The 26,046-nt window shown below is 46.3% G+C and overlaps 1 protein-coding gene across 7 annotated transcripts; it reads right to left on the bottom strand.

Moving 5' to 3' along the window:
• Positions 1 to 10,040: 10,040 nt before the first annotated feature.
• LOC125537821 (uncharacterized) lies at positions 10,041 to 24,776 on the bottom strand. Of its 7 annotated transcripts, none has more exons than XR_015616680.1 (11): positions 24,495 to 24,776; positions 22,099 to 22,184; positions 21,089 to 21,731; positions 20,295 to 20,379; positions 20,154 to 20,209; positions 19,455 to 19,550; positions 19,026 to 19,110; positions 18,898 to 18,973; positions 10,881 to 10,929; positions 10,650 to 10,761; positions 10,041 to 10,572 (listed from the first exon to the last, which is right to left on the bottom strand). XR_015616680.1 is itself a non-coding variant. In XM_048701134.2 (11 exons), exons 3-10 carry the CDS (start codon positions 21,545 to 21,547, stop codon positions 10,685 to 10,687), a joined length of 1,017 nt encoding a protein of 338 aa, XP_048557091.2. In that variant the 5' UTR covers positions 21,548 to 21,731; positions 22,099 to 22,184; positions 24,495 to 24,776; the 3' UTR covers positions 10,041 to 10,572; positions 10,650 to 10,684. The 7 variants fall into 7 exon arrangements, 5 of the variants coding, with proteins under 5 accessions (XP_048557091.2, XP_048557093.2, XP_048557094.2 ...); XM_048701134.2 differs by having other exon boundaries at positions 18,844 to 18,953; XM_048701136.2 differs by having other exon boundaries at positions 18,898 to 18,953.
• Between the last annotated feature and the right edge of the window lie 1,270 nt (positions 24,777 to 26,046).

Below are 26,046 nucleotides of genomic sequence, written 5' to 3'. Positions count from 1 at the left end.
ATAGCTTTTGGTGGTCATAGCCTTGGTTTCACAACCTAGGAGAGTATGGCGTCTAGCGAGGGAAATTATCACCGTAGAGGTCCTTACTTTGATGGTACTAATTTTGCTAGTTGGAAGCATAAAATGAAAATGCATATTCTTGGACATAACCCCGCTGTTTGGGCTATTGTGTGTGTTGGTTTGCAAGGTGACTTCTTTGATGGGAGAGAACCAAACCGTGAAGCTACCGCGGATGAGTTGAAGATGTTGCAATACAATGCTCAAGCTTGTGATATTCTCTTCAACGGATTGTGCCCCGAAGAATTCAACAAAATCAGCCGCCTTGAGAATGCAAAGGAAATTTGGGACACTTTGATTGATATGCACGAAGGTACCGACTCCGTCAAGGAATCCAAGTTGGATGTGCTTCAAAGCCAACTTGACAAGTTCAAGATGAAGGATGGTGAAGGTGTCGCTGAAATGTACTCTAGGCTTGCTCTCATCACAAATGAGATTGCCGGCTTAGGAAGTGAAGAGATGACCGATAAATTCATCATCAAGAAGATCCTAAGAGCCTTGGATGGAAAATATGATACCGTGTGCACATTGATCCAAATGATGCCCAATTACAAAGATCTCAAGCCAACGGAGGTGATTGGAAGAATTGTTGCTCATGAGATGTCACTTAAAGATAAAGAGGAACTTCACAACAAATCAAGTGGTGCCTATAAAGCCTCATGTGAAGCCCCTACATCATCAAGTGAGAAACAAGACTTCAATGAAGAATTGAGCTTAATGGTGAAGAACTTCAACAAGTTCTACAAGAGTAGAAGCAAAGATAGAAGCTCCAAGTCAAGGTCCTACAATGCCAAAAGATCTTCTAGTCGAGAGCGAAATTGTTACAATTGTGGAAGACCCGAACACTACTCCAATGAGTGTACGGCTCCCTACAAGAGAAGAGAAGATTCTCCAAAAAGAAGAAGCAAAGGATCACCACCAAGAGAGAGAAGGAGTAGAGATGATCGTTATGAACGAAGATACTCACGGAGAAGCAAGGATTCGGAAAGGAAGGAAAAATCATCAAGGAGCTACACAAGACGAAGACATCAAGCTCATATTGGTGAATGGGTATCCGGCTCCGACTCCGACAGCCACTCCGAGAGAAGTTATCACTCCGACTCCGAAGATACTCAAGATGAAGGTGTTGCCGGTCTAGCACTTGTGTCAACCAACTCCTACGACATATTTGACTCACCAAATGAAGGAATTGGAAGATGCTTCATGGCCAAAGGTCCTAAGGTAACACACCCCGAGTATGTTAATTTCAATAGTGATGAAGATGACTTGTTAGGTGATGATTTGCTTGGTGACAACTCTAGTGATGAATACTATGATGAAAGACCAATTAATCATGCTAATCAAGATAAAACGAATGACAATGATAAGGAGAAGATTGAGGCTCTAACTAAAGAACTAAAAACTCTTAAGTTAGCTCATGACACTATCTTCGAAGATCATCGAGAACTTTTAAGAGCTCATGAGAAACTACGCTTTGAAAAGCTCAATCTTGAGCAAGAGCATGAGTTCTTAAAGGCAATCAATGATGATCTCCACAAGAAAAGTTCTTATTACATTGCCAAGCGTTTACTCTTATCCACTTACATGCCTCAAGTCAAGTCTAACAAGAAAGATTCTTCCTCTAGTTGTAACAATGATCATGCTAAATTCAATATTGTTGCTTCTAGTAGTTCTCTTGATTCCACCAATGATTCTCTTAGCCAAGTTACACTTGAGCAAGAAAATAGCTTATTGAAGGGAATTATAGAGAAAGGAGTGTACAAAAGCCTTGCCGGGAGTAAGCAATTCGAGGAAATTATGCGCAAGCAAGGAATGCACCGGAAGAATCAAGGTGTTGGTTTTGAACGAAAGTTCAATGCCAATGGAGTTGAATGGGAAGAAGATCAATACCCCAAGACAAAGTTTGTCCCTCAACAAGAGAAGTATACTTCTTTCAAGGGGACACAAGCTCAAGATGATCTTCCACCACAAGACTACGAGCAAAAAGGCAAGGACAAGCTTCAAGAGGAAATTGATGCATTTGAAGAAGCTCCTAAGACCTTAGTCAAGTGGATTCCCAAGACTTCTTCAAGCTCCACTTCATCAAGTACGACTACAACTCCAAGGATTCCCATCAAGATGATGTGGATCCAAAAGAAGAAGAACTAGAGAGTTCTTGAGGGTGACTCCGCCAACATACTTCACTCTTATCATTTTGGCAAGAACAAGTGCAATCAACTTCCACATCTTGCACTAGTTCAAGGAGTCACAAACCCTCTTGTTGGTAAGACAAGGGACAAGGTAACCTAAAAGTGTTCATGGACATCATCTTTTGTGTGCATCACTCTATGTCATGGATATCCTTGTTTGTTCCTTGTGGGACTAAGCCATGTAGGTATTGAAAGTGCAATTCACTCAAATGGATAGCTCCAAGAGATCTACATCAACATTGAGCATCCACATCTTCAATATCTACATGAAGTCATCATCGACAAAACCCAAGGTTAGTTCATCCCTCTTAGGGGGGATATCACATCTAGGGGGAGCTTTACTCTAAGACTTGAGCTAAAGCAACTCTAAAGATGTGAACAAAACAATTCTTTATGTAAAAGTGGTAACCCCACTTGAGCTTAAACGATGAGTATGACCTACGATCAAGTGTTCTCACTTGACTCCTAAGTCAATATACTCATATATAGATGACCTAGTCATCGCAAATTGCTTGATAGATGCTAGAATTGGTTGTGCATGCCTTGCCACATATTTCATTTGCCATCTTATTGTGTGAGCATGCTAATTGCATATTTTACTCATTCGAGGACATCCACTTGTTGCTTTGATTGTTCGGTTTTATTTCTTTTTGCCAAGTGGATGGACAAGAATGCCTAAGAACCTCCTCTAGCTATCTATGCTTTTCTCGTCTCAAACTCTATTCATGCTGCATCACAAAATTTGATCAAGTCAGATTCGAACCACTCTGTGTGAGGAGTGCTCGGAGTCCCGGTTTCGTCATAGACTTAAACTTCCAAAACCTCTTTATGATTCTCGGTCTGACCGATACTCCACTTTCGGTCCTACCGAGATCATTAAGTTGATCTAAGTTTTCAATCTCGGTGCAACCGATTTGAACCTTTCGGTCTCACCGAGTTTCAGTAACTGCACGCAGTTATGAATCTCGGTGCCACCGAGTTGTTCAACTCGGTCACACCGACAGGGTCGGGCTATATATAGTCACGGGCAAAATTTGGAAATTTCTCCGAACCCCTCGCCCGCGCGATAGCCTGCTCTGCCCCCGAGGTCTCCGGATCGTCTTCTCGCCGCCAGCAGCCTCCAGTCGCTGGTCTCCGTCGCCGTCAACGGGATTTCTGCCCCGCCGTTGCCGCCGTAGCAAGTCCCTGCCGAACTAGGGTATGGACTTGATCTTTGTGCTATTCCTCAATCTGATTCCTAGCACATTGTGATCACATTGTTTCTGGCCACGTTTGATAAACTTCTATCCAGTCAAAACGCTCATAGATTAGGTTTGATTCGAAAATTCTAGGTTTAGGTTTCCGCCGAAACCATCTCGGATCCACCGAGTTGAAAAACTCGGTCCCACCGATTTGGCTTATGCCATTGCACAAGTAAAACTCGGTCTGACCGAGAATTACTATCGGTGTGACCGATTTTTGAACTCAGTGAAACCCTAGCAGTCTCGGTGCCACCGAACTGTGACTCAGTCCTACCGAGTTCACTAGTTTAGGTTCCAAAACTGCTTCGGTATCACCGAGTTTGAAAATCGGTAGATCCGAGATGATTTCAGTGGGAAACTAAAACTAAGTTTTTGGATCATTCTTTTTGCAAAAATCTCTGCATTTTGTGATGCTCATCCACTCTATCTCCTCTATAATCTATTCACAGGGTCAGCAGTCAGTTTGCAACATGTCAGACCAGAGTGACAGCCAAAACTTGTCAGAGCAGCAAGTGCAGTTGAGTGAGGGCACTAGCCCCTCAAGTTCCTCAGGTGATGGCAGCAGGAGCACACCCAGCAACCTGCCTAAAGCTGCCACGAGACAAAGGAAGAAGAAAACCTCAGATTCTGAAGATGAGGACTATGTGGCAGAGGAAGAGGCCACCTCCAAGAGAGTTGAGCCAGCTCAAGGCTCAAAGCCAGGCCTGAAAATCAAGAGGCCAGCAGGCAGGCAACCCATGTCAAAGGCTAGAGCCTTAACTAAGAAGCCTGCTCCCATTGAGCCCGTTGCAGCTGAGGGCAAGAAGAGGAAAGAAAGAGTGAAGAAGACTGTAGCGAGAGTGCTTGGGAAAGCCTCCATCATGGTAGAAGAGGAGGAGGAAGAAGAGGCAGCTGCACCAGCGCCCAAGGCAGCCAAACTTATGGGAGATGCCATAAGGTTAGGGGGAGCTGCATCCAAGCCCAAGGAAGCACCTAAGGCTGCATCTAAGCCTAAGAGTGCACCAAAGAGAAACACAAGAAGCATCCCAGCCACTGAGAAGAACAAGGCCCCAGTACCTGGGACTGTTGCAGAGGAAGAGGAAGAGAGTGTCCTTCGGAAGCTCAAGCCCAAGATCCCAGACCACAACGATGCTCATCCTGTGGCTGAGGATATGAAGCTAAGGAGAGACTCAGGGCTCAGGAAGTGGAGAGAAGCAAATCCATATGCTTCTAGGGGAAGGACTGCAGTGGACTACAGATTTCATACCAAGGAGCAGCAAGATTTCTATGAGACAGTGCTACTTGACAAGAAGCCAATTGTATGTGACATGAGATGGGTCGACTGGACCTATATCAAGGATAATGAAGAGTACTACCCAGGAGTTCAGGACAGCTTTAAGGCGTGTGGAGTAGAGGACTTTGTTGGGCAAAAGCTCACAAAGTGGAACGAGGAACTCATCATGCAGTTCTACTCCACAGCTCACTTTTATCCAGATGGGAGGATTACATGGATGTTTGAGGGTACGAGGTACCACTCTACTGTTGAGGAATGGGCGAAGCTGATCAATGCCCCAGAGGAGCAAGCAGATGACTTGGACATTTATGCCAAGAAAAAGATGGACCACAACTCCATGTCCAACATGTACAAGGAGATTCCGAATGAAGCACTTAACACGTTCAAGTTTGGCTCAGTGCATTATCTGCTCTCAGGATTGCCTACGATCAACTGGATCCTTAGGCACACCCTTCTGCCCAAGTCTGGAGATCACAAGATGATCAGAGGTCACGCGATCAATTTGCTTCATGTTTTTGACGTGCCTCAAAAATTCAAAGTCATGAGCCTTATAGTGGAAACAATCAAAAGGACTGCGGCAGATCAGAAGAGGAGCTATGGATATGCCCCTCAGATTCAAGAGCTCATCAACTCCAAGATGGGCACGGGCGTATATTTGTTGGATAAGGAACACCTGCCCATCCGTCCAGATTTTGAGAACAATGAAGTTGTGATGACAGAGAAGAACCATCATCTGCCCATGCACAAGCTCAGAAAGAGAAGGCGAAGAAGGAGAAAGCTGCCAGGATGCCTAGTCAAGCGGAGGCATCTGACTATTTCTTGAAAACCAAACAAGAGCAGCTCAGTTACTTGATTGCGTCCACCCTGCGGATTGAGCAGAGTATAGCCACCCTGACTCAGAACCAGGCGAGCTTAGAGAGGATCATGGAACAAAGATTCTATGAATTGGACATCAAGGTGACAGAGATACAGACTGCCATGGAGCAGCTCCAGGACGACATGAATGAGAGGAGAGGCAGGACCACGACTCATGCTTTTGCGAGGGTGCCACGAGGTCCGAGGTCGTCTGCACTTCCAGTTGCTGACACCAGAGCTACAACGTCTGCACCAGCCACAGTCTCAGTTCCACCAGCTCCAGCATCCACTTCAGCTTCGACTCCGACCACGTCTACCGAAGGCTTTGTCCTTGGAGTACTCCGGACTCCACCACCACCTGAAGATCAAGCCTGAGCGTCGATCTAGTGCTATGCATTTTCTAGGAACTTTTTGGTAACTTGTTGCCAAAGGGGGAGAAGATGTATAGATCATAGGCTTCAAGAGAGAGAGAGAGAGTTGCTTTTCTCTCTTGCTTTATTTGGTGGTTTTTCGAACTTTGTTTGCTTGTGTGTGAGATACTACGTCCTTATGCTTGTGAGACATCGATGATCATGTGTTTGATCATAAGCTACACTTAATGTTTGCTTAATGCTTGCTTAAATATTATCATTCTATCTATCGTTTGTGATCATTCACTATTCTAGGTGATGAGTGCATGCATTTCAATCTTATCATTTTGAGCGCTCCAACAAGATGTATGTGACATGGAAGAGTAACCCATGACTCTAACTCTTTGTGCATTTGCAGTCCAAAGCAAATTTTAAATATGCACAAATTTAGGGGGAGCTCTTACTTATCACATACTTCTCAAAGCGACGATATATTTCATGCTTATTATCTTTTGTCGAAGCTTTGATCTATATGTTGTCATCAATTACCAAAAAGGGGGAGATTGAAAGTGCAACTATCCCTAGGTGGTTTTGGTAATTCATAACAACATATAGCTCATTGAGCTAATACTATTCCAAGATAATTATTTCAGGAAAGCTCAATGATTGGCATGGCATGGATGTGAAAGTGGAACCCTCAAAATGCTAAGGACAATGGATTGGCTCAAGCTCAAAAGCTCAAGACTCTTCATTTTATATTTTAGTGATCCAAGATCACATTGAGTCCATAGGAAAAGCCAATACTATTAAGGAGGGATGAGGTGTTGCTTAATGAGCCTCTTGCTTCATGTGCTTAGTGATATGCTCCAAAAACCCTCAACTACTTTCCCATATCCACATATGACCTAAACTCTAAGCCAAACTCGGTCCTACCGATTCTTCCTATCCGGCGCCACCGAGTTTCACTTGTCATTAGCCACTGCCAAACCCTAGCAATTCGGTTCTACCGATAAGGATCTCGGTCCCACCGAGATGGGGTTGCAAACTCTCTGTTTCCCTTTCGTAACTTTTCGGTTCCACCGAAAGAGCGAATCGGTCCCACCGAGATTGCAATGTAAACTCAGTGTTTCCCCTTTGTAACTTTTCGGTCTCACCGAGTTCCACTCGGTCTCACCGAAAGAGCAAATCGGTCCCATCGAGTTTTCCTGACCAACTCTCTGGTTAGCTAATTACCAAATTCGGTCTCACCGAGTTTGTGTAATCGGTCTCACCGAGATTACGTTATGCCCAAACCCTAACCGAATCGGTCCTACCGAGTTGCATGTCAGTCCCACCGAAATTCCTAACGGTCACTAGGTTTACTATTTCGGTCAGACCGAGTTTTCTGATTCGGTCCCACCGAGATTGGTAAATTGTGTGTAACGGTTGGATTTTGTGTGGAGGCTATATATACCCCTCCACCTCTTTCTCATTCAGTGAGAGAGCCATCAGAACACACACATCATTCCAACTCATATGTTCTGAGAGAGAACCACCTACTCATGTGTTGAGACCAAGACATTCCATTCCTACCATATGAATCTTGATCTCTAGCCTTCCCAAGTTGCTTTCCACTCAAATCTTCTTTCCACCAAATCCAAATCCTATGAGAGAGAGTTGAGTGTTGGGGAGACTATCATTTGAAGCACAAGAGCAAGGAGTTCATTACCTACACACCATTTGTTACTTCTTGGAGAGTGGTGTCTCCTAGATTGGCTAGGTGTCACTTGGGAGCCTCCGTCAAGATTGTGGAGTTGAACCAAGGAGTTTGTAAGGGCAAGGAGATCGCCTACTTCGTGAAGATCTACCGCTAGTGAGGCAAGTCCTTCGTGGGCGATGGCCATGGTGGGATAGACAAGGTTGCTTCTTCGTGGACCCTTTGTGGGTGGTTGCTTCTTCGTGGACCCTTCGTGGGTGGAGCCCTTCGTGGACTCGCGCAACCGTTGCCCTTGGGTGGAGCCCTGTGTGGACTCGCGCAACCGTTACCCTTCGTGGGTTGAAGTCTCCATCAACGTGGATGTAGGATAGCACCACCTATCCGAACCATGGGAAAAACATCCGTGTCTCCAATAGCGTTTGAATTCTCCAAACCCTTCCCTTTATATTATTGCAAGTTGCATGCTTTACTTTCCGCTGCCAATATACTCTTTGCATGCTTGCTTGAATTGTCTGATGATTGCTTGACTTGTCCTAAAATAGCTAAAATCTGCCAAGAACTAAAATTGGGAAAAGGTTAAGTTTTTATTTGGTCAAGTAGTCTAATCACCCCCCCCCCCTCTAGACATACTTTCGATCCTACAAAGATCTATCCATGGAGATGCATAGCTACGAGAGGGGGGAGCATCTACATACACTTGTAGATCGCTAAGCGAAAGCGTTTATCAACGCGGTTGATGTAGTCGTACACCTTCATGATCCGTTCCGATCAAGCACCGAACGTACGGCACCTCCGTGTTCAACACGCGTTCACCTTGATGATGTCCTTGCCTTTTTGATCCAGTAAGAGGGCGAAGTAGTGGATGAGTTCCGGCAGCACGACGGCGTGTGACGGTGGTGATGAAACTATTTCCGCAGGGCTTCGCCAAGCACAACGAATTTAGAGCGGAGGATGAACTAGAAGGAGAGGGGGCGTCGGCACACGGCTTGGTGAATCATGGTGTGTTCTACGGGCTAGCCCTGCTCCTCTATTTATATGTTGAGCCCAAGGGTCATTACTTGGAGAAAGAGCCTCCCCAAAGTCGGTTTGAAACGCAAGGAAGAGCCCTTCTCGGATTCCAGCACCAGACGCCAGGGTCCCTGGCGTCTGGTCCCTGACCTTCGCAAAACTTTCTTTTGCACCGACCTAAAGCCCCGTGGGCCTTACCCCGTCATGTCCGTGATCTCATCCAAGACTCCGAACAATATTTGGTCACCAACATACATAATTCATATAATACTATATCGTCAACGAACGTTAAGCGTGCGGATCCTATGGGTTCGAGAATGATGTAGGCATGACCAAGACGCTTCTCCGGTCAATAACCAATAGTGGGACCTGGATGCCCATATTGGTTCTTATATATTCTATGAAGATCTTTATCGGTCGGACCTTTATGACAACATACATAGTTTCCTTTGTCCGTCGGTATGGTACTTGCCCGAGATTCGATCGTCAGTATCATCATACCTAGTTTAATCTCGTTACCAGTAAGTCTCTTTACTCGTTCCGTAATATATCATCTTGTAACTAACTCTTAGTCACTTTGCTTGCAAGCTTCTTGTGATGTTGTATTACCGAGAGGGCCCAGAGATACCTTTCCATCATACGGAATGACAAATCCCAATATTGATCCATGCCAACTCAACAGATACCTTCGGAGATACTTGTAGAGCATCTTTATGATCACCCAGTTACGAAGTGACATTTGATACACACAAGGCATTCCTCCGGAGTTCCGGAGTTGCAGATCTCATGGTCAAAGGAACATGTATTTGACATTAAGAAAGCAGTAGCAAAAACTGAACGATCATATGCTATGCTAACGGATAGGTCTTGTCCATCACATCATTCTCCTAATGATGTGATCCCGTTATCAAACGACAACTCATGTCTATGGTCCGGAAACCTTAACCATCTTTTGATGAACGAACTAGTCTAGTAGAGGCTTACTTTGGTATTTGTTTATGTATTCACACATGTATTTAAGTTTCCGATCAATACAATTATAGCTTGAATAATAAACCTTTATCATGATTAAGGAAATATAATAATAATCACTTTATATTGCTTCTAGGGCATATTTCCAACAGTTAGTTGTAGTAATATTCATTAAGGCTAGCTTGGAAGTTGGAACATATGCAAAACGATGTTCTTCTCCAGTATTAAGTTATTAACATAGTAGATGTTTCTCTCAACACGTAAATTGTCATCTCAACATACTTATGCACAGAAAAAAGACCCATTCACCATGCAACCCTGCATTTTATTATGGTGCTTATATTAGAAAATATTTACAAGTATACAATAAATCATGCATATTTTCAGTCACAATTCAAATATAATTAATCCAAACATCCATGTTACATGTAACCAAATCTCATTGATTATATATTGCTATCAAGTCCTGCAGCAAGGTGTGGGATCATATTTTCAGTCACAATTCAAATATAATTAATCCAAACATCCATGTTACATGTAACCAAATCTCATTGATTATATATTGCTATCAAGTCCTGCAGCAAGGTGTGGGATATTATCTACTCCCTCCATTCACAAATATAAGATGTTTTGCATATTTTGATATGGACTACATACGAACTGAAATGAGTGAACAAACATACTAAAATGCGTCTATATACATCCGGATCAAAAAAAAAAAACTTATAATAGTGAACGGAGGGAGTAGTTACTATAGTAATAGTAAAAACAACATGAAAGATCACTTCCATTCAAGTTCTTCAAAGTTACTTCCCACATTCTTCCAAGATTATTCAAGTTCTTCAAAGTTACTTCCCACATTCTTCCATTCAACAAGTAATTGCAACAGGGGAATGCTCAGCGCGAGAACTTTGATGGCGAGTCCCTCCATCTGAACCAGTCACATGTTAAGTCAGACGTTTTGCTTCATGGTTCTTGTGGAAGGGTAAAATAATCTCCATAGTTTACCACAAACCCTTGAACCATCTCAAGGACATCTCCTATCAGAATAGCAGCAACCTGCCATGGTCGGAGGATGAACACCGAGACCTCCTCTTAGCAGGTGGTTCCGAATTGTACCCTGCCAGCAGAAGGAACACGGAAAAGCATTGGTTATCTCTGAATCCCGAGGCATTTTGCATGGGTTCAGCTTGGACTTGAAAGCCAAGAAGCCTGTATACACGATAAATCAGGATGGACCTTGAAGCCGTTGCAGCTGTGAGTTGGTTACCCCGCAGATAGAACCATCCTGCGAAAGATCATGGGCTCATCAGTGCAAGTATACTGGCAGAAAATTAAGACTTCAAGGTGCCAAGACTGTCCTTAGGCTTTGTCCACACACTGGAAAATGGGGCAGTAATGAGAAAAACATGATGTTGGATTAGCTTGTGAGGAACATAGCATGCCTCGTGCAAGGTTTAGCACAGCTTCCTCAACAGCACGAGGTACGAGCCAACGTCTGCTTGCCAAGGCTTTCAATATATGTAACATCCCAAAAATTTGAAATGTTAATAAAGTAATTAAATAATATTATTGATTGAGTTGTTTGAAATTTAGAAGGAATTAATTTTTTTGAGTATTTATTTAAACCTTTCAAGCCATGTCAAACAAGTTGGAATAATATAACTATCCAACAAATATAATTTTTGGCTCGAAGGAGTTATTTAAACTTAAAAGGATTTAATATTTTCATTTGGATATTTTCAAACCATATTTCAATAAGTGGGAATAATATGACTTTCCAATATAGTATTTGGATTTTAGTTGGATGTTGATCCTAACCAAATAAGAGAGGAGATAAAATGACATCTCCCAATGGACCCTACCAAGTTTGAAGTTTAAATCATTTTGGGTATTTATAAAATCCTAAAACTATTTTTAGGAATTTATAATACCCTTAAATGATTTTGCCGATGTGCAATTTTTTAAGGAAATGGCTTGATATTTTAAGTATCAAAATCATTTCTGAAAATAGAACTAGAAAGGAAATAACCAGAAACAGGAACTCTAGCCTACTGGGCCAAATCTGGTCGGCCCATTCCTATCTCTCTATTTCCTGCGTTGTGTGCATCCCAATCGAGGCCCAGCCCAGTTAACACCCCTCTCTCACTGAAGAGCAAGCCTGCCGTGTCATCTTTAACCCCAGCCAACGTCGGCCGACAGCGGCAACACCACGATGGCTGCCGTTTCCCTTCCTCTCTCAGGCCTGAAGAACCCTCCAGAAGCACCCGTGCACTGCCGCTACCTCTCCCCTCCGTACTACTACCTCCGTTCTGGTTTATTCGTCCCCCTCATATTTAGGGTCATAATTTGACTATGATTTTAACAAATAAAATATAAATTATACATAACAAAAATAATATTATCAGGAACTATGTTCAAACACGAATCCAACGATATAGTTTTTTGTGACATGCATTAACATTTTATTAGTTAAATATATGGTCAAAATTTGGCACAAAACACGAAGGGGGCCAATAAACCCAAACGGAGGTAGTACGCCTTAAAGGCACATTAATGGCCGCGGATTGAGCACGCCGTTAATGTCCACCACTGAGCTCCACGCCTCACACCGAACCGACCTCCCCTGGAATAAAAGGTGCACTCAGGCACGCCCCATTCCTGGCCTCGTCTTTCCCATCAAACCACGACGAAGCTCCGCCTTATTTCTCCTAGAACCGCTCGCCAGACTTTGAGCTCTGCCACGGCATCAGAAGAAGCTTGTCTCAACATCCGACGAAGCTTGCCTTGACATCCGACGAAGCTTGCCTTGACGTCATAGCAGCCCTTGCCCTTCTATTTCCTCCTTTCTCTCTACCTCACCCGTGCACACGCTTTGACACCTTGGTTTCTCCACATACGACGAAGCCCGAGCCCCGCCTCTCTCCTATTTCCTCCTTTCCCTCTACCTCGCCCATGCACACACGTTTGATACCTTGGTTTCTCTCCAGGATGTCTTGGAGCATGGAGCACGCAAACCACAAAGCCTGAGCTCCACCTCCGCTCCGGCGAACTCCAGTCACTCTTCCCCGGCACCAGAGGACCTCCCAAGTTCTCTAAGAGGAGCCTCGACCTCGCCATCCCATTCCATACCTCGTCCACGAGCGCATCGTCGCTGTTGACCGCTCGGTTGACGACATCAAGGACTCCCGAGCCGCGTGCCGCTGTAGTTTTCCTCTCTGGCGAGTCTCATCCACTGTTGTACGATTCCTCGCCGAGGGCCAGATTAGATCACTTAAACAGAGATCGCCAAATCAACACTCCCAGTTAACTCACTTAACCGAATCTGTACCGCGAATCAGATGCTGCCGGGTAACACGGTGAAGCAAATCAAAGTCTGTAAACTAAATGGCCCGTTGCTCAATCAAAATTACCAAATTTTAACTACCACAGGATATGTAGAAGGTTCTACTAGAGGCTATTAGCATATTCCCTCTAAAAATAGTCTATTAGCATGTCAATGTCATACCATTACAACATTTCAAAGTATCATTTTTCGAGAAAACGCAAATGGCCTTTGCGTTTCATTGCATTGGAAAGATAGGGAATTTACATCCTCCTAGGAGGCAGGTTTACACAGTTGTCAGATGATCGGTGGACATCCCATGATGATGGCAAAACGACCCTGAGCCCTTGAGCCCCGGCCTTTGCCCAACATCAGGCCTCGTCCTTGATCCGGTCGACAAGCTCATTGAGCGATGGGCTCACATGGTCAAAAACGCACGCGTTCCTATGCTTCCAGATCATCCACGGCACCAAAAGCGCCACGGATTTCAGCGCCTTGCGGAGCGCTGGCGGTGTGGAGTCCGCGCGCAGCCACCAGTCCATGATCGAGTCGTCGTGCTCGGGCGTCGGCGCCGGTAAGCGCAGCCAAGCTAGGATCTCATGCCATGTGTGCCTAGCGAAGGGGCACGCGAGCATCAGGCGTCTGATCGTCTCCGGCTCTTGGTCGCATAGGAGGCATCGCAGGTGGTGCTGCAGGCCACGGCGTGCAAGCCGCTCCGCGGTCCAACAGCGATCTTGAAAGGCCAGCCAGTGGAAAAATTTCACTCTTGGCGGTGCCCAGCTCCTCCAAATGAGTTTCCAGGAGTGGCAGCCCGTCGCGCCCTGGAAGGATGCCCGGTAGCAGGACTGAGCAGTGTACACGCCGTTAGCGGTCCAGCTCCAGAGTAGCTTGTCCGTGTTAAGGAGTATTAGTATTGGTCTAGGAGTCCTTATTAGTCTATGTTTAGTTTCCTTGCACCTCAAGTCTTGTGTAATATATATATGCCCCTTGGGCCTTCAATAAAGATAAGTTGCTTTCCTAATATGGTATTAGAGCCTAGGTTTAGGTCTCCGGACGCCGCAACTCGTCCTTACGATCCACTAGTTTTTTTTTTCTCGGTCGATCTATTCTTCTCTGGATCGATCTCGTCTTCCGCTGTCGTTCGCGGGGCACCTGCCGCCCAGCTGCTTCGCTGGATCCAAACTGGTGACGAGTGCGCCCATGACGTGCGCCTGCACAGCCGTGATCGCCTGCATGGATCAAAGCCCGCCTCGCCTGGTTGGCTACTGTGCTGCGTTCGCACCTGTGCGCCAGATCGGGTTACCTCGTCCAGCTCCAGATCGATGTGCGTGCTGCTGCGTTCAGGCTGCTGTGCTATAGCTGCTGCTTTGCTGCTGAGTTCGCTCCTGCATACTAGCTGCTGTCTTTCCGTTCCCATCTTGATTTCAACAACAAAAAAAAGGAGTCCAATGTCTTCTGCATACACGATGGATTTTGCATCGTTGTGTCGTGTATGCTTCCTAGATTTTACCTTCCTTGTTTTCTGCTGTGTCCACCAGATCCGTTGATATTTTGTGTTTCTCATGTCATGCGAGTCCACCAAACTTTTGTCCGTCAGCCTTTTTCTGGTCATTGTCCTCTCTATAGGATTTCTGTGGCCTCTCTTTGCATTGTTGATCTAAGCTCATTCTCTTGCCGCCGAGTTTCTTTGGCCGTCGGTTTTCATGGGCCATGATTCTTTAAGCAATGCTTCTTCTCTTGATGACCATCTTCTTTTGACAACCCATCTTCTCTTGATACTTCTATTGTATCTTCTATTGGTGCGGTGTCTTCCTCTGATGTGCCATCTCTTCGTTATCCCCTTTGGCGACTCGACAGGTTTTGAAGACTCTTCATGCTACGACGACACTCTCAAGACGCGGATTTGGATTATCATTTTTTTTAGTATTACACTTCTTCAAATGCAATGCTATTGCATACGCTTTGCATTTGAGGGGGGGTGTTAAGGAGTATTAGTATTGGTCTAGGAGTCCTTATTAGTCTATGTTTAGTTTCCTTGCACCTCAAGTCTTGTGTAATATATATATGCCCCTTGGGCCTTCAATAAAGATAAGTTGCTTTCCTAATAGTCCGGCTCGTTGGACAGCTCTACGTGCTGCACAAGGTGCCAGAGCTTCAGGTACTGTCCAATCTCGGGGAGGCCGAGCAGCCCACGGATGTCGCGCGCCCAGCTGTTGTCGGCCAAGGCCTCCGCCACCGTTCTCACTTTCCGGAGATGCTTGGGGATGCACTGGAAGAGCATGGGCGCAAGCTCGCAGACGGACTGGCCGCCGAGCCAGCGGTCCTCCCAAAAGAGGGCGGTCGAGCCGTCCCCAATGGCCATGGTCGTGGAGGCATGAAAGAGGGCACGCTCTTCGAACGAAAACTGCAGGTCCAGCCCCTGCCATGCGCGCTCAGTGTCCGTACGCGCAAGCCATAGCCAACGTAGCCGGAGCGCGAGCCCCGTGCGCTCGAGATCCCGGACACCTAGGCCACCATATTCGAGCGGGCGGCAGACCCGGCGCCAATTGACATGACAGTGACCACCATGGGCGTCCGCGCGGCCGGCCCAAAGAAAACCTCGTTGAATCTTCTCAAGTTGCTTCAGGGTTTTCTTGGGGGGGTGCGAGTGCGAGCAATTGGTGAATTGGGATAGCGTTGAGCACCGACTTGACAAGCGCCAGCCGACCAGCCTTGTTCATCAGCCATGCCTTCCAGGTAGGGAGCCGGCCCACCACCGCGTCGACGAGAGGTTGCAGCTGGGCTGCGGAAGGGCGACGGGTGGTGAGCGGGATGCCTAAATAGGTGATCGGCAGCGTCACCACAGGGCACCCGAGCAGCTCCATCAGTCCCGCGTCAGAATCATCTCCGTGGAGAACCGTGACAGAACTCTTGGTGTAGTTCACCTGGAGCAGAGAAGCCGTGCCAAACACGTCCAGGATGCCTTTGACAACGGAGACCTCCTCGGTTGTGGCGTGACAGAAGAGCATCACGTCGTCGGCGTAAAGGGAGATCGCCAAGATGGCGCGTCAGGGGTGGAGCTGCTGGAGGATGCCGGTCTGGAGGGGCCGACGTGGCCGCTTCCCAGGTGTCGGTAGCGACGCACTGATGTGCTTCGTGGCTGCAGCCAGAAACTCGCCAAGCGTCCATGCCTGTTGCGAAGTAGCACGGCTGCGCGATCGCCGCATAGTGATTGGTGGCGAGGCAAACCGACCAGACGCAGGCGAACGGGGGCCGGCGACAGGCGGGCGGCGATCAGGGGTGGGCGCGAGCACAGAGTGGCCACGGGGACGCTGTAGGATGGAGATTGGGCTCTGGGCAGTGGGCACCGGTGATCTGGTGACTGGGGGCCCGACAGCGGCCACTAGGGGCGTCGGCGCAGGAGTTGCGGGCTCGGCTGTTGGCGGCCCAGCCTCATTTGGCCCATCGGCAGTCGTGGGAGGAGGCGGGACCCAAACTTCAGAGGGGGGCGCGGGCGCCGGCACGATGGCGATGGAGGCGGCAACGAGGGCGTCTCTTCCCGCCGAAATCGCCGTGGTGTGATCGTGGGGCTGCGGTGACTGGTCAGCGGAGATTCCTGGGCCCGCTCGGGCGACAGGAGCGGGCGAGATGCCACTTTGCCCCGACAAGGCGGCAGGCGATCCTGGCTCTCCTAAACCAACTGGCGCCACAGGCTGCGAGTTTGGGACCTGGCTCAAAAGGGCAAGGTCCCGACACGGCGTCGGATCAGCAGCGGCAGGGGTGGGGCCGGCGGGATCGTCCTCGGGATCATGGGGAGAGCCGGTGTTTGAAATTCCGGGGCTCTCCTGCGCACCCGCTACCAGTGGGAGTTCGCCAGCTGGCCTCGACACAACTGTCGTGGCGTCGTCAGCGGGCTCGACAGACGTGTGCGTCAGGCCTGCCTCCAAAGCCTGCCCTTGCGGGGCCCTTCTTTTTCCTCGTTTGGCTCGGTGACGAGAACTAGCGAGGCCCGACTGACCCGACCATGACAACATGCCATCCCGCGTCGGCAAGGCGGGTGGCACCGCCGCCGCTGCCGCCGGCCGGGGCCAGGAGGTCGCCATGCTCGTCCCATCGGCTCGCCTTGAGCGGTCGCCGGCGTGCCAAGTGAACGCGTCCATGGCCATGCCGTCGGCCCGGCCGTCCGGCGCAGCGTTAGACCGCCTGCGCTTCCGGCCACGGCGTCGCGCCCGACCAGGTCCGGAGCCCTGGCCCTGGCCATGCCCATTACCGGCGCCATCGCGGCCGGGGTCGTCGCTGTTGGCCTGGGCACCGGGAGGGGGCGCCCCAAGCGGAGCCGCACGTACGAGCGCAATGGAGATGGGGTACGTGAGCGTCCTGACCACCGGCGCCTCCGAGGGCACACGAGACGGCAGGAGCTCGACGATCTCTAGGATGGCGGCACGGCAGACGTCGGCGGGGTTGTGCACACGGCCGGAAAGCCGAAAGACGGCCAGGTTCTCGCGAGAGCGCGTGTGGGGGTGTAACCTCTTGATCCAGCAGCTCTCCCCAAGAACGTGCTCGGCGGTGGAAAGATGCCAGGCTTGGGCGGGAATGCCATGGAGCTCGAGCTCGACGCGGTATTCGAACACGCCGGCGCCGGCATGCGCGAGCTTGCACCATGGCCGAAGCGACAGCGCGAAGCGCGGCGAGCTGATGAAATGCTCGCCATTGAGCCGGCGCATGGTGTCCAGGGAGGAGAAGAGGATGAGGAAGTCTTCGGGTGGTGCTCATGGACGGTGAAATCGCCTTCGGAGAGCTCGAGGGAGCGGTAGAGCAGCTCGGCCACCTCGGCCGCGGTCACCTGCGGCCTGTTGCCGGTGATGGAAGCCACCATTGCGCGGCCAAGGACCCGCTCGGCCTCCTCCATCTCCGCGGATTGCGCCATGATGACACGCACGGGTACGTCGGGCCGCGGAGGGGGAGCCTGGACCAGCTGGGGAAGCGCAGGCGGCGCCGAGGGGGTGGGGGCGCGGCGGCGCGCTGGGGGCGCCGGTGGCGGGCCGTCCCTACCTGGGGCGACACGTGGAGGCCGCGCGTCGCCGTGGCGCCGGCTGTCGCAGTCGCGGGATTCGTGGCCAGAGGCGAGGCAGCGCCTGCACCGAACGTCGTTGGTGCAGTCCCTCACCCGGTGGCGGTGGTCGAGGCAGCGAAAACACAGCCCGGCAATCTCCTCCGGCGATGGGCTGCGGCGGCGGGGAGGTGAGGAGCTGGGGGTGCCGTCCTGGCGCGGACGACAGTGTCGGTTCCTGCGTCGCGGCTGCTGGAACCCATCAGCGTCAAGCACAGCCCCGCCAGAGACGCGGTGGACTTCTGAGCGGGGTCCAAGCCGTTGCCTGGCAGGCACGCGGGCAACCAGCGCGACGCGGCCAGGGGCCCCAGGTACCGGCGAAGTAGCAGGCGCCGGAGGGGTGAGGGCGACGTCCCTGTACGAGCGCGCCGAGGACTCGCTCTCCGAGCTGAGCCAGCAGTCACCGGAGGACACGCGCTCGCCGGAGAGGGTCGCCCGGCGGTCGACAGGGGCAGTGCCAGGTGATTCCATGGCAGGGGGCGGGGGAGGCTGGGAGGCGGGCGGCCGGCGGGGGCGTCGGCGGCAGGCAGCGGGGGCTTGGAGGAGCTAGAGGGTGGGAGCGGAGCCATCCGAGGCTGCTGGCTTCCATTTCAAAGTATCATTGGGACATCGAAGTGGGTTGAACTGGTAATAAGCTGCAACGACAACTAGATCTGGAATGCCGACAAATAAAAACACCAAATGGCTTGTGACATTGTGATACTTGGTAATTTAACTTCACATAACTAGCTCTTATCCACATAAGATACATAAATTTCTGAGTTGACTGCAAAACTTATAACTCATACCAGATGCATAAAACCAAAACAAACATCTATGGACATGGTTATGCGGTTACTAACCGCGTCATAGATAATATTTTGTGCTCCTGGATCCAAACGTGGAACTATCAGTCGACCTGAAAAGAATGTCCCTTTCCTGTATCAAAATAGATAAATGATTTGTACAAATAGACATTCAGAAACCAAACCTGATCTAGAGCTTCTCAGTTTGGGAGTTTCGGGTGTGGCAACAGATAACACCTTATCCTTATTACGAGGAAGTGGAGATCGTCCCTTTTAATGAATAAATCAATGAGATGTTAGAAATCATCATAGCATTTCCAATACAAGCAAAAAATAATACGTTCAAACATAAATTGATTCATAATATACACACGGCTTGACTGCAGGTAGTATTCTGATTTCAAAGTCAGCATAGTTTCAGATAGTGTAGCCTTTGCAGAAGTTGCTTGGTTCATTGAGTATAATTTAATTATTTTCAAGCAATTATTTTCGAACTGACAGCAGCGTGATTGATTGGGGATCATATTCTAGTATGCTGATAAAACATATAAATATACAGGCAACACTCAGAATCAATTAGTACCACAAGAACTAGGCACATTTCCTATACTTACATATGGAATTGGAGTTTTGATCATTTGTGATGGTGTACTCGGCAACGCTTTACCTGCAGAACTTTGCTCCACCAATGGGGTGATAGGTACTTCTGCCTGGTAAATAGCTCACTTCAGTATGCACACTTCACTAATAAGGCTGAATTTATTTATTTATTTGCCTTGTTATGGCACTGTTTTTTAGGGTATGTTAAGCTACTGTGATGCAGTGCTAAAGTTGAATTTGGAGTTCCAAAAACGTACAGGAATTGATTTTGTTTTGCAACATAGTACAGTTGTCATATGTTGCAGCTAAGAAGCAATAATTTCAACACAGCGTCACATTCAAGAACCAAATGATATAGCCACTATTGAAGGCAATGTTCATTTCAATAAACACATGAACTTCATCGGTAGTCTGGAATGAGTGAAAAACAGAGGACCTATTCACAAAAAAGTGAGATCCCCCCCCCCCCCCCCCCCCCAAGCGGATTGAATGATGGTCCATTGCGGAATCCAAATAATAACCACCACATGACAAGATTAAGGTTCTTATAGAGGGAAAGTCTAGTATGCACCCGTTTGTTCACATTAGACTTTTCCTGTATATTAGAAAACAAGAATAAACCATGACCTATTTTTAGCAACCACACATCTGCCAGTCATGGACAAAGCTGTCCGGTAACAGTGACAAGAATGACCAGTTATGTTGTTACTAACCACGTCATAGATAATTTTTTGGCTTCCTGAATCCAACCGTGGAACTACTAGTTGACCTGAAAATGAGTTTTCTCTTTCTTGGGTAAATATGGATTATGGATAAATGGTTTACAGAAACAAGTCAAAAACCAAATGCTTCACCTGATCTGGCGTTTCTCAGTTTGAGATGTTCAGGTGTGGAAACAGCCATAGCCTTACTGCGACTGCGGGTAAGCGGAGATAGCACCTGATATTTTGAATGAACAATTCACTAATTAAATGTCGGGTTAGGTTCAATCATAAAAATTACATATACAAGCAAGATAAAACATAGTGAGACATCAATGGAGTCACAATACACATACAACCTGACTGCAGGCAAAATACTAGAGTTTTAGATGTTGCAGCATTTGCACAACTTGATCAGTTTCTTTAATGTATCTTCAAAAAATTAATTTCAAAATGACAGCAGCATGATTTATGGTGACAAAGTTGGTGCAGAGCCCTACTGCATTCACCCAGTAAGGCGCCAGCTTTTATAAGGAACTAAGCAATCAGTCTAACCAATTGTATTCCCTGGGATTAAGATTGGATTTAAGTTACTTATACACTATAAGTTGTCCAAAACATTCAAAATTACCTTAAGCAAATGGTTATCACCAAGAAAACATGTAGGGATGTGCTACACTAGGCCATCCAGAGATTAGCTTATTCAAGATTGCATTGATCTAGCTTAAAGTGTGTGGTAGCTCTATATAAATGTAACATCAGATTAAAGTCATTTATATGCTCTGGATGATTGAACAAGCAAGTAAAACGTATACTTATTGTCTGTTTGTTGCTGAGAGAGAGAGAGAGAGAGAGAGAGAGAGAGAGAGATTTGCTGAACAATCATTTTAAGGCTGAGAGTGGAGAAATATTATTTCATTTTTTGAGATGCAGAGTTCGGAACTCACCGTTTTAGGATCTTTCACATCTGGAGAGGCTGAAGTTCCAGTTGGAACCATCGCCTGAATTGATGCTTTCTCGTTAGTTATTTGCCGCTCAGCTTGTCTCCTTAACAAAGCTTTAGGGGTACTTTCACAACCTCTCGCATCCAAAGGACCAGACACTGCTCTATCTGCATTTGGTATCATTTTATAGTCCTCTGAAGCCTCAGGACTGCTTCTACAACCTAAATTAAGCTCACCGTTGATCAATTTCTCATAAGCATCGCAGTGAAACAAATTATTTTCAGAAGGAACACTGTGTGGTCTCAACTCTTTGCTCTTATGTGTATCCCTGGCTGGACCACGTTCCAAACCCTTAGCAACCACAGCGTCTGTAGAACAGTTCTCTTTAGGTGATACTGTACTAGATAAGCCCTCAGAAATCACATTCACTAATCTTCTAACAGTGTTGACAATATTTCCCATGAGAAAGGATCCAAGCAAATTGGTAATGTTGCTTGCAGGAGCTTCTCCAAGGACACTCAAGTTGATACAGGTGACAGAGGAGCTAGTTCAAGGTTCTATCTGCAAACTTGCTGTCTCAGGATACAAACAAGTGCAGCTACCCCCTACTCCAGACTAAAAGTCCACTCAAATAGTGGTTATAAACCTGCAGGCATGGTATGCAGCAAAGACAAAGTCATTCATAATTTGTACCAGTGGCAATAGAGTAAAAGCACCGTTTGATAACCTTTTTGAAACCAAAAAGGTGTACGTGTTACCAAATTCAGAAAGTTCATCTATTTAGCTCAAGCTTCGAATCTCCAACATTTTTTGTTGCCTTTTGAAGGAAAAACTACAGAGGCAGCTTCGACAAGATGTGCAAATAGTGCACTGGACAGAGGCTGGGTTTTTTTTTCAGCTTTACATTTCTACAGACAAACTGATTGTGTGCACAATGGAAGCAAGGAAATGAGAATCTCATTTATGCACGCAAGAACTATAAAGTGAAACCTGAATTAGCACCATGATCCTACCTTCAGTCTCAAGAGTAGAAAAATAGTTACTCCTCATTATGTGCGTAGGAGGCATCAGGTGTAAGCGAACATTCACAGTTTTATTCCTGCAAGAAAAATACATAAGAAATTCAATCAACTGAAGAAACAAAAATATGCACGTATAACCCGGCCTCCTAGACGATAGATACATTTACAGGCAAAAACTTAATATTTTTTATAACAACATAATAAAGCTTATAAAATCCCTCTTTGTTACTAGCCGAAGATTGGATGGGTGAACCTGTTTTGATGCACCAAAAAACAATTTGTTCTGATGTTTTGCTTTATGAATAAGTATAAGTAAAACTAGCACATATGCCCATGCGTTGCAACGGGAAAATTGATGTTTTGTGCAAGCATAATGTCCCACAGCACCGGATTCACTATGAAGAACATGCTGCAACCCAACATCCTTCTACAAAATGAACATAAAAAAATATGATGCAATTTAGCCATGTTCATACTTTCTTTGCCGGGCATAATCTCTCACTGATTTCATTTAAGTATAATCCTTTCTTTAATTACCATGACGTCCTCACTCGTTTTAGTCGGGAGTCAAATCCTTCCTTTTCTAATTTAGCAGCCCCAACACATTGAAACCTACTAATCCTTCCTTTTATCCTACATTTTTACCTCAAGTCCTTCATTTAATTAGCCTCATCTATTTGAATATTCTATTTATTAAGACCACAATCTTTGTTTTAATTATTCCACCGGTTTACCCATAATTCTTTCTTTAATTAGCCACATCCGCTTAAATATTTTATTTAAGCCCACAATCCTTCCTTTAATTAGCTCATTCGCTTAATTAGCTCGCCCTCAACATGAGGACTGCCACTCATATATTTAGAGTGAGTTGGGATTAGTAAATATGAATGGCGCATAGGTCGTTGGTTGTTATATCGAAGATCCAGACAAGAGGTCCTGTGTTCAATTCCAACAATGTTGATTTATTTTGACCCAATTATTTTTCGCGGTCTCTATGAAAGCCCATAAAAGGCCCAACAACATATAAGTACCTGGCCCAGGTGGCTTAGCCTGTGTATGAGTCAAACGAAAAGGACTAAACCAAACCAAGAATACCTATTCCCTTTAATAGTAGGTATAGATTTGGAAAATTGGACTACAGAACATGCATTGACACCGCCCGTGTTGGTTTCAGCAGATGGAGTTTGATACCATAAGTCTTAGCCCTTGGTAGAATGAAACCAAAAAAAGCAAAGCTATGATGTCTAACTAGATCCAGGATAAATTAAATGAACCAGGGAGCACCGTGCATCGCGCGGTTGTTCTGGTATGATATTAATAGTTTCTGCTGCTGACATGCACTAGAGCCTAGACTGCAAGGGAAGGCACTGCACATAAATTATATTATGTTGAGTTTGCATAAAAAAAAGCTATGTATTTCCAAGTGCATGAGCATGCGGGCTATTATTAAAATTCTTATTTTGTCACACACGAATCTCAAAGAAAGCATTGATGGTCCAGATTGCTCTATGTGCCTTCACTCCTGTGCACAAAATATGCCTTCATAAAATGCTTGGTAATAAAAAACTGAGGCGGCATATGGCATTAGTAACCGTAGGACATGGGAGTGAAATATAGCTGCAACATCCTGGTTCAGGTCAGCCGAGTAGCTTGCAGGCTATATGACAAGTTTCTAGTTATTTCATCAGTATATTAAGCTATTTTACTTATACAATTTCAGCAGACAACCAATGAGGCAATGAGGTTTCAACATTTTACCCACCTAAGTGCTACAGAGGTGCAAGTTTGGATAAGCAGAAACAGAATTTACTCTAAATTAACTAATGTAGTAGAATACGTAATCTCATCACTGAACCAGAGAATCAGTATCCATGTTTTGATTGTCCAATTGGTCCACCGTCGATCTAAATGGTAGACACTAGTTGAATAATTGGTAGGACCACTCAAAAGTTAACGCAAAGTACTTTTGAACAGATCCAAGTGTCTGCTTCTCCTATTGTATTTTAAAACGTTGCCTAATTCATAGGATGATCCTACTCTCTGTCTCTCCCGTTGTAACACACTAATACTTGAAAACATGTACCAATTAGTTTCACTGAGTCACCAGCACTATTTCGACCCTACTCCCCGGTACTGCATTTCACAATTTCAGTGCAATGAGCCAGTGTTTTTGTATATTAACAATACGTCCAAATCGCAGTACAAGAAAAGGAAGAAGAAGAACATTTAAAAATAAAGAAACATACTTTTGTGATGAACTTCAAATCAAAGTCAAACGAACAAAATAAAAGGGTCCTGCCACTCTGAAAAAGGCCCTCTCGTGCAAGGATGCGATGGTGTCAAGCAAATCGGAATCTAAATAGAGAATAAAGGTTTGCGAATCATACGCAGGTCCGTCCAGAGGCGGCGTGGGGAACAGGGACCTTGAAGGGCGGCTAGGGTTCTTCCTCCCGGCGGTGGAGCTTGGAGTGGAGGTTGGTAATATCAATTCGCTTTGGGGCTTGGAGTGGAGGTTGGTGCTGTCAATTCGCGGCCAAGGGATTCAGCTAGCTATACCTACCAGTACCAGGGAGATGTCATCCGCGAACTGATGATTTGCCCGACCTTTACTGTGCCTCGGCCAAAATGCCCATCTTACTTTGCAATTTCAATTGATAATATGTGACATGTTTTGTTGCTTTGCTTCTAGACAAAACTTCACATGTTAAAAATAACTATCTGAATCCTTTGCTGCCGAGTAACAATAAAATATACAGATACATTATTTATTATGAACATTATATAGTACTTCTTTTCTAAAATACTAGAACATGAGGACGCGCGTTGCCGCTCCCGATCATTTTAAAAGAAGTATATTTACATGGAGTATAATGCAGAATTTTCAAAACCCATGATGTTTACGTATCAGCATATTTACACCAAAGGAAAAAAATATCAAAAGTTGGATTCAGCGTATAGTGAGAAATTACGGATCTATTGCAAATCATCAGTTTGAATGGTGACTATAGTCCTGTTTAAAAAAGGAGTCAACTTCATGGCTGCAACATCTTGGCATTGCAAATGTCCGCCTATACAAACACTCGAGCTCGAGGTCTGAATTTCTTCATAATAGTACTCCTACTGACTTCGGCTTTAGTAATAAATAAATTCGCTTTGTCAAGAAAAAAAGGATCTATCTTCGTGCCTCAACAAAAACTAAACGGCACATAGCACTTTGTTGCAATTATGAATTTTATCCAATCATGAATTTTATTTTTTAGGTGTAGACATTAGACAATAAGTTTTTGTAGGCATGATGAGATTTGAAAACATCATACCATGAGCAATGTAGATAAAAATGATTATTAATTCAGCTAGCAAAACTAATTAAATGTCTTTGAGATGTACACCATCAAACTAAATATTGCAGGATTCTAGTCTGACCTGGAAGGCAAATTCCTGATAAAATTATTTCAATAGATGAAGCAAGAACTGCTTCTCAACAATGACCGACTAAGTTTCAAAGATCACCTCCATGGCCGCGCACAAGGAGATGCAACCAACGGAAGGGGCAGTACTGCTGCCACTAATTGCCGTCTATGCCTCATCCATTGCAACGACAAGGGGATTAGGGTGATGGGCCTTAGGTTGGCTGGTGTTGTCTCGTCGCAGCGGAATACCATCTTGTTGTCGTCCATCTAGTACGCAGCAGAGGTGTATTGTTCCCAAAAAAAGCAGAAGTGTATCGACAAATTCCATGCGCGATTAGGCGGCGGAAGCGGAACAGGAGAGGCCGAGGATGGGAGAGCTAAAGATGGGCTAACGGGCCCGACGAAAGCCCAGATCAACCACAACGCACGCAGTTCAATCCGCGGAGCAGCTGCCCAATCATGATCCGCAAAACACGCTAGGAAGGGTCGCTAATTATATCTGGACCAGTAACAGCAGGATCGGACGGCT

This window comes from Triticum urartu, chromosome 2A, assembly GCF_056163025.1.
Source record: "Triticum urartu cultivar PI428250 chromosome 2A, HENAU_Tu73, whole genome shotgun sequence".
Lineage (NCBI taxonomy): Eukaryota > Viridiplantae > Streptophyta > Magnoliopsida > Poales > Poaceae > Triticum > Triticum urartu.
This window is presented reverse-complemented; position numbering and strand designations above follow the sequence as displayed.

Excerpts from the sequence above, each read along its gene's own strand:
- LOC125537821 (XM_048701133.2), bottom strand. The coding sequence starts at position 21,547 with ATGGGAAATATTGTCAACACTGTTAGAAGATTAGTGAATGTGATTTCT. Across the intron at positions 20,380-21,088 it reads ATGTGAAAGATCCTAAAACG|GTGCTATCTCCGCTTACCCG; the intron begins GTGAGTTCCGAA and ends TCAAAATATCAG. Across the intron at positions 20,210-20,294 it reads ACTGAGAAACGCCAGATCAG|GTCAACTAGTAGTTCCACGG; the intron begins GTGAAGCATTTG and ends ACTCATTTTCAG.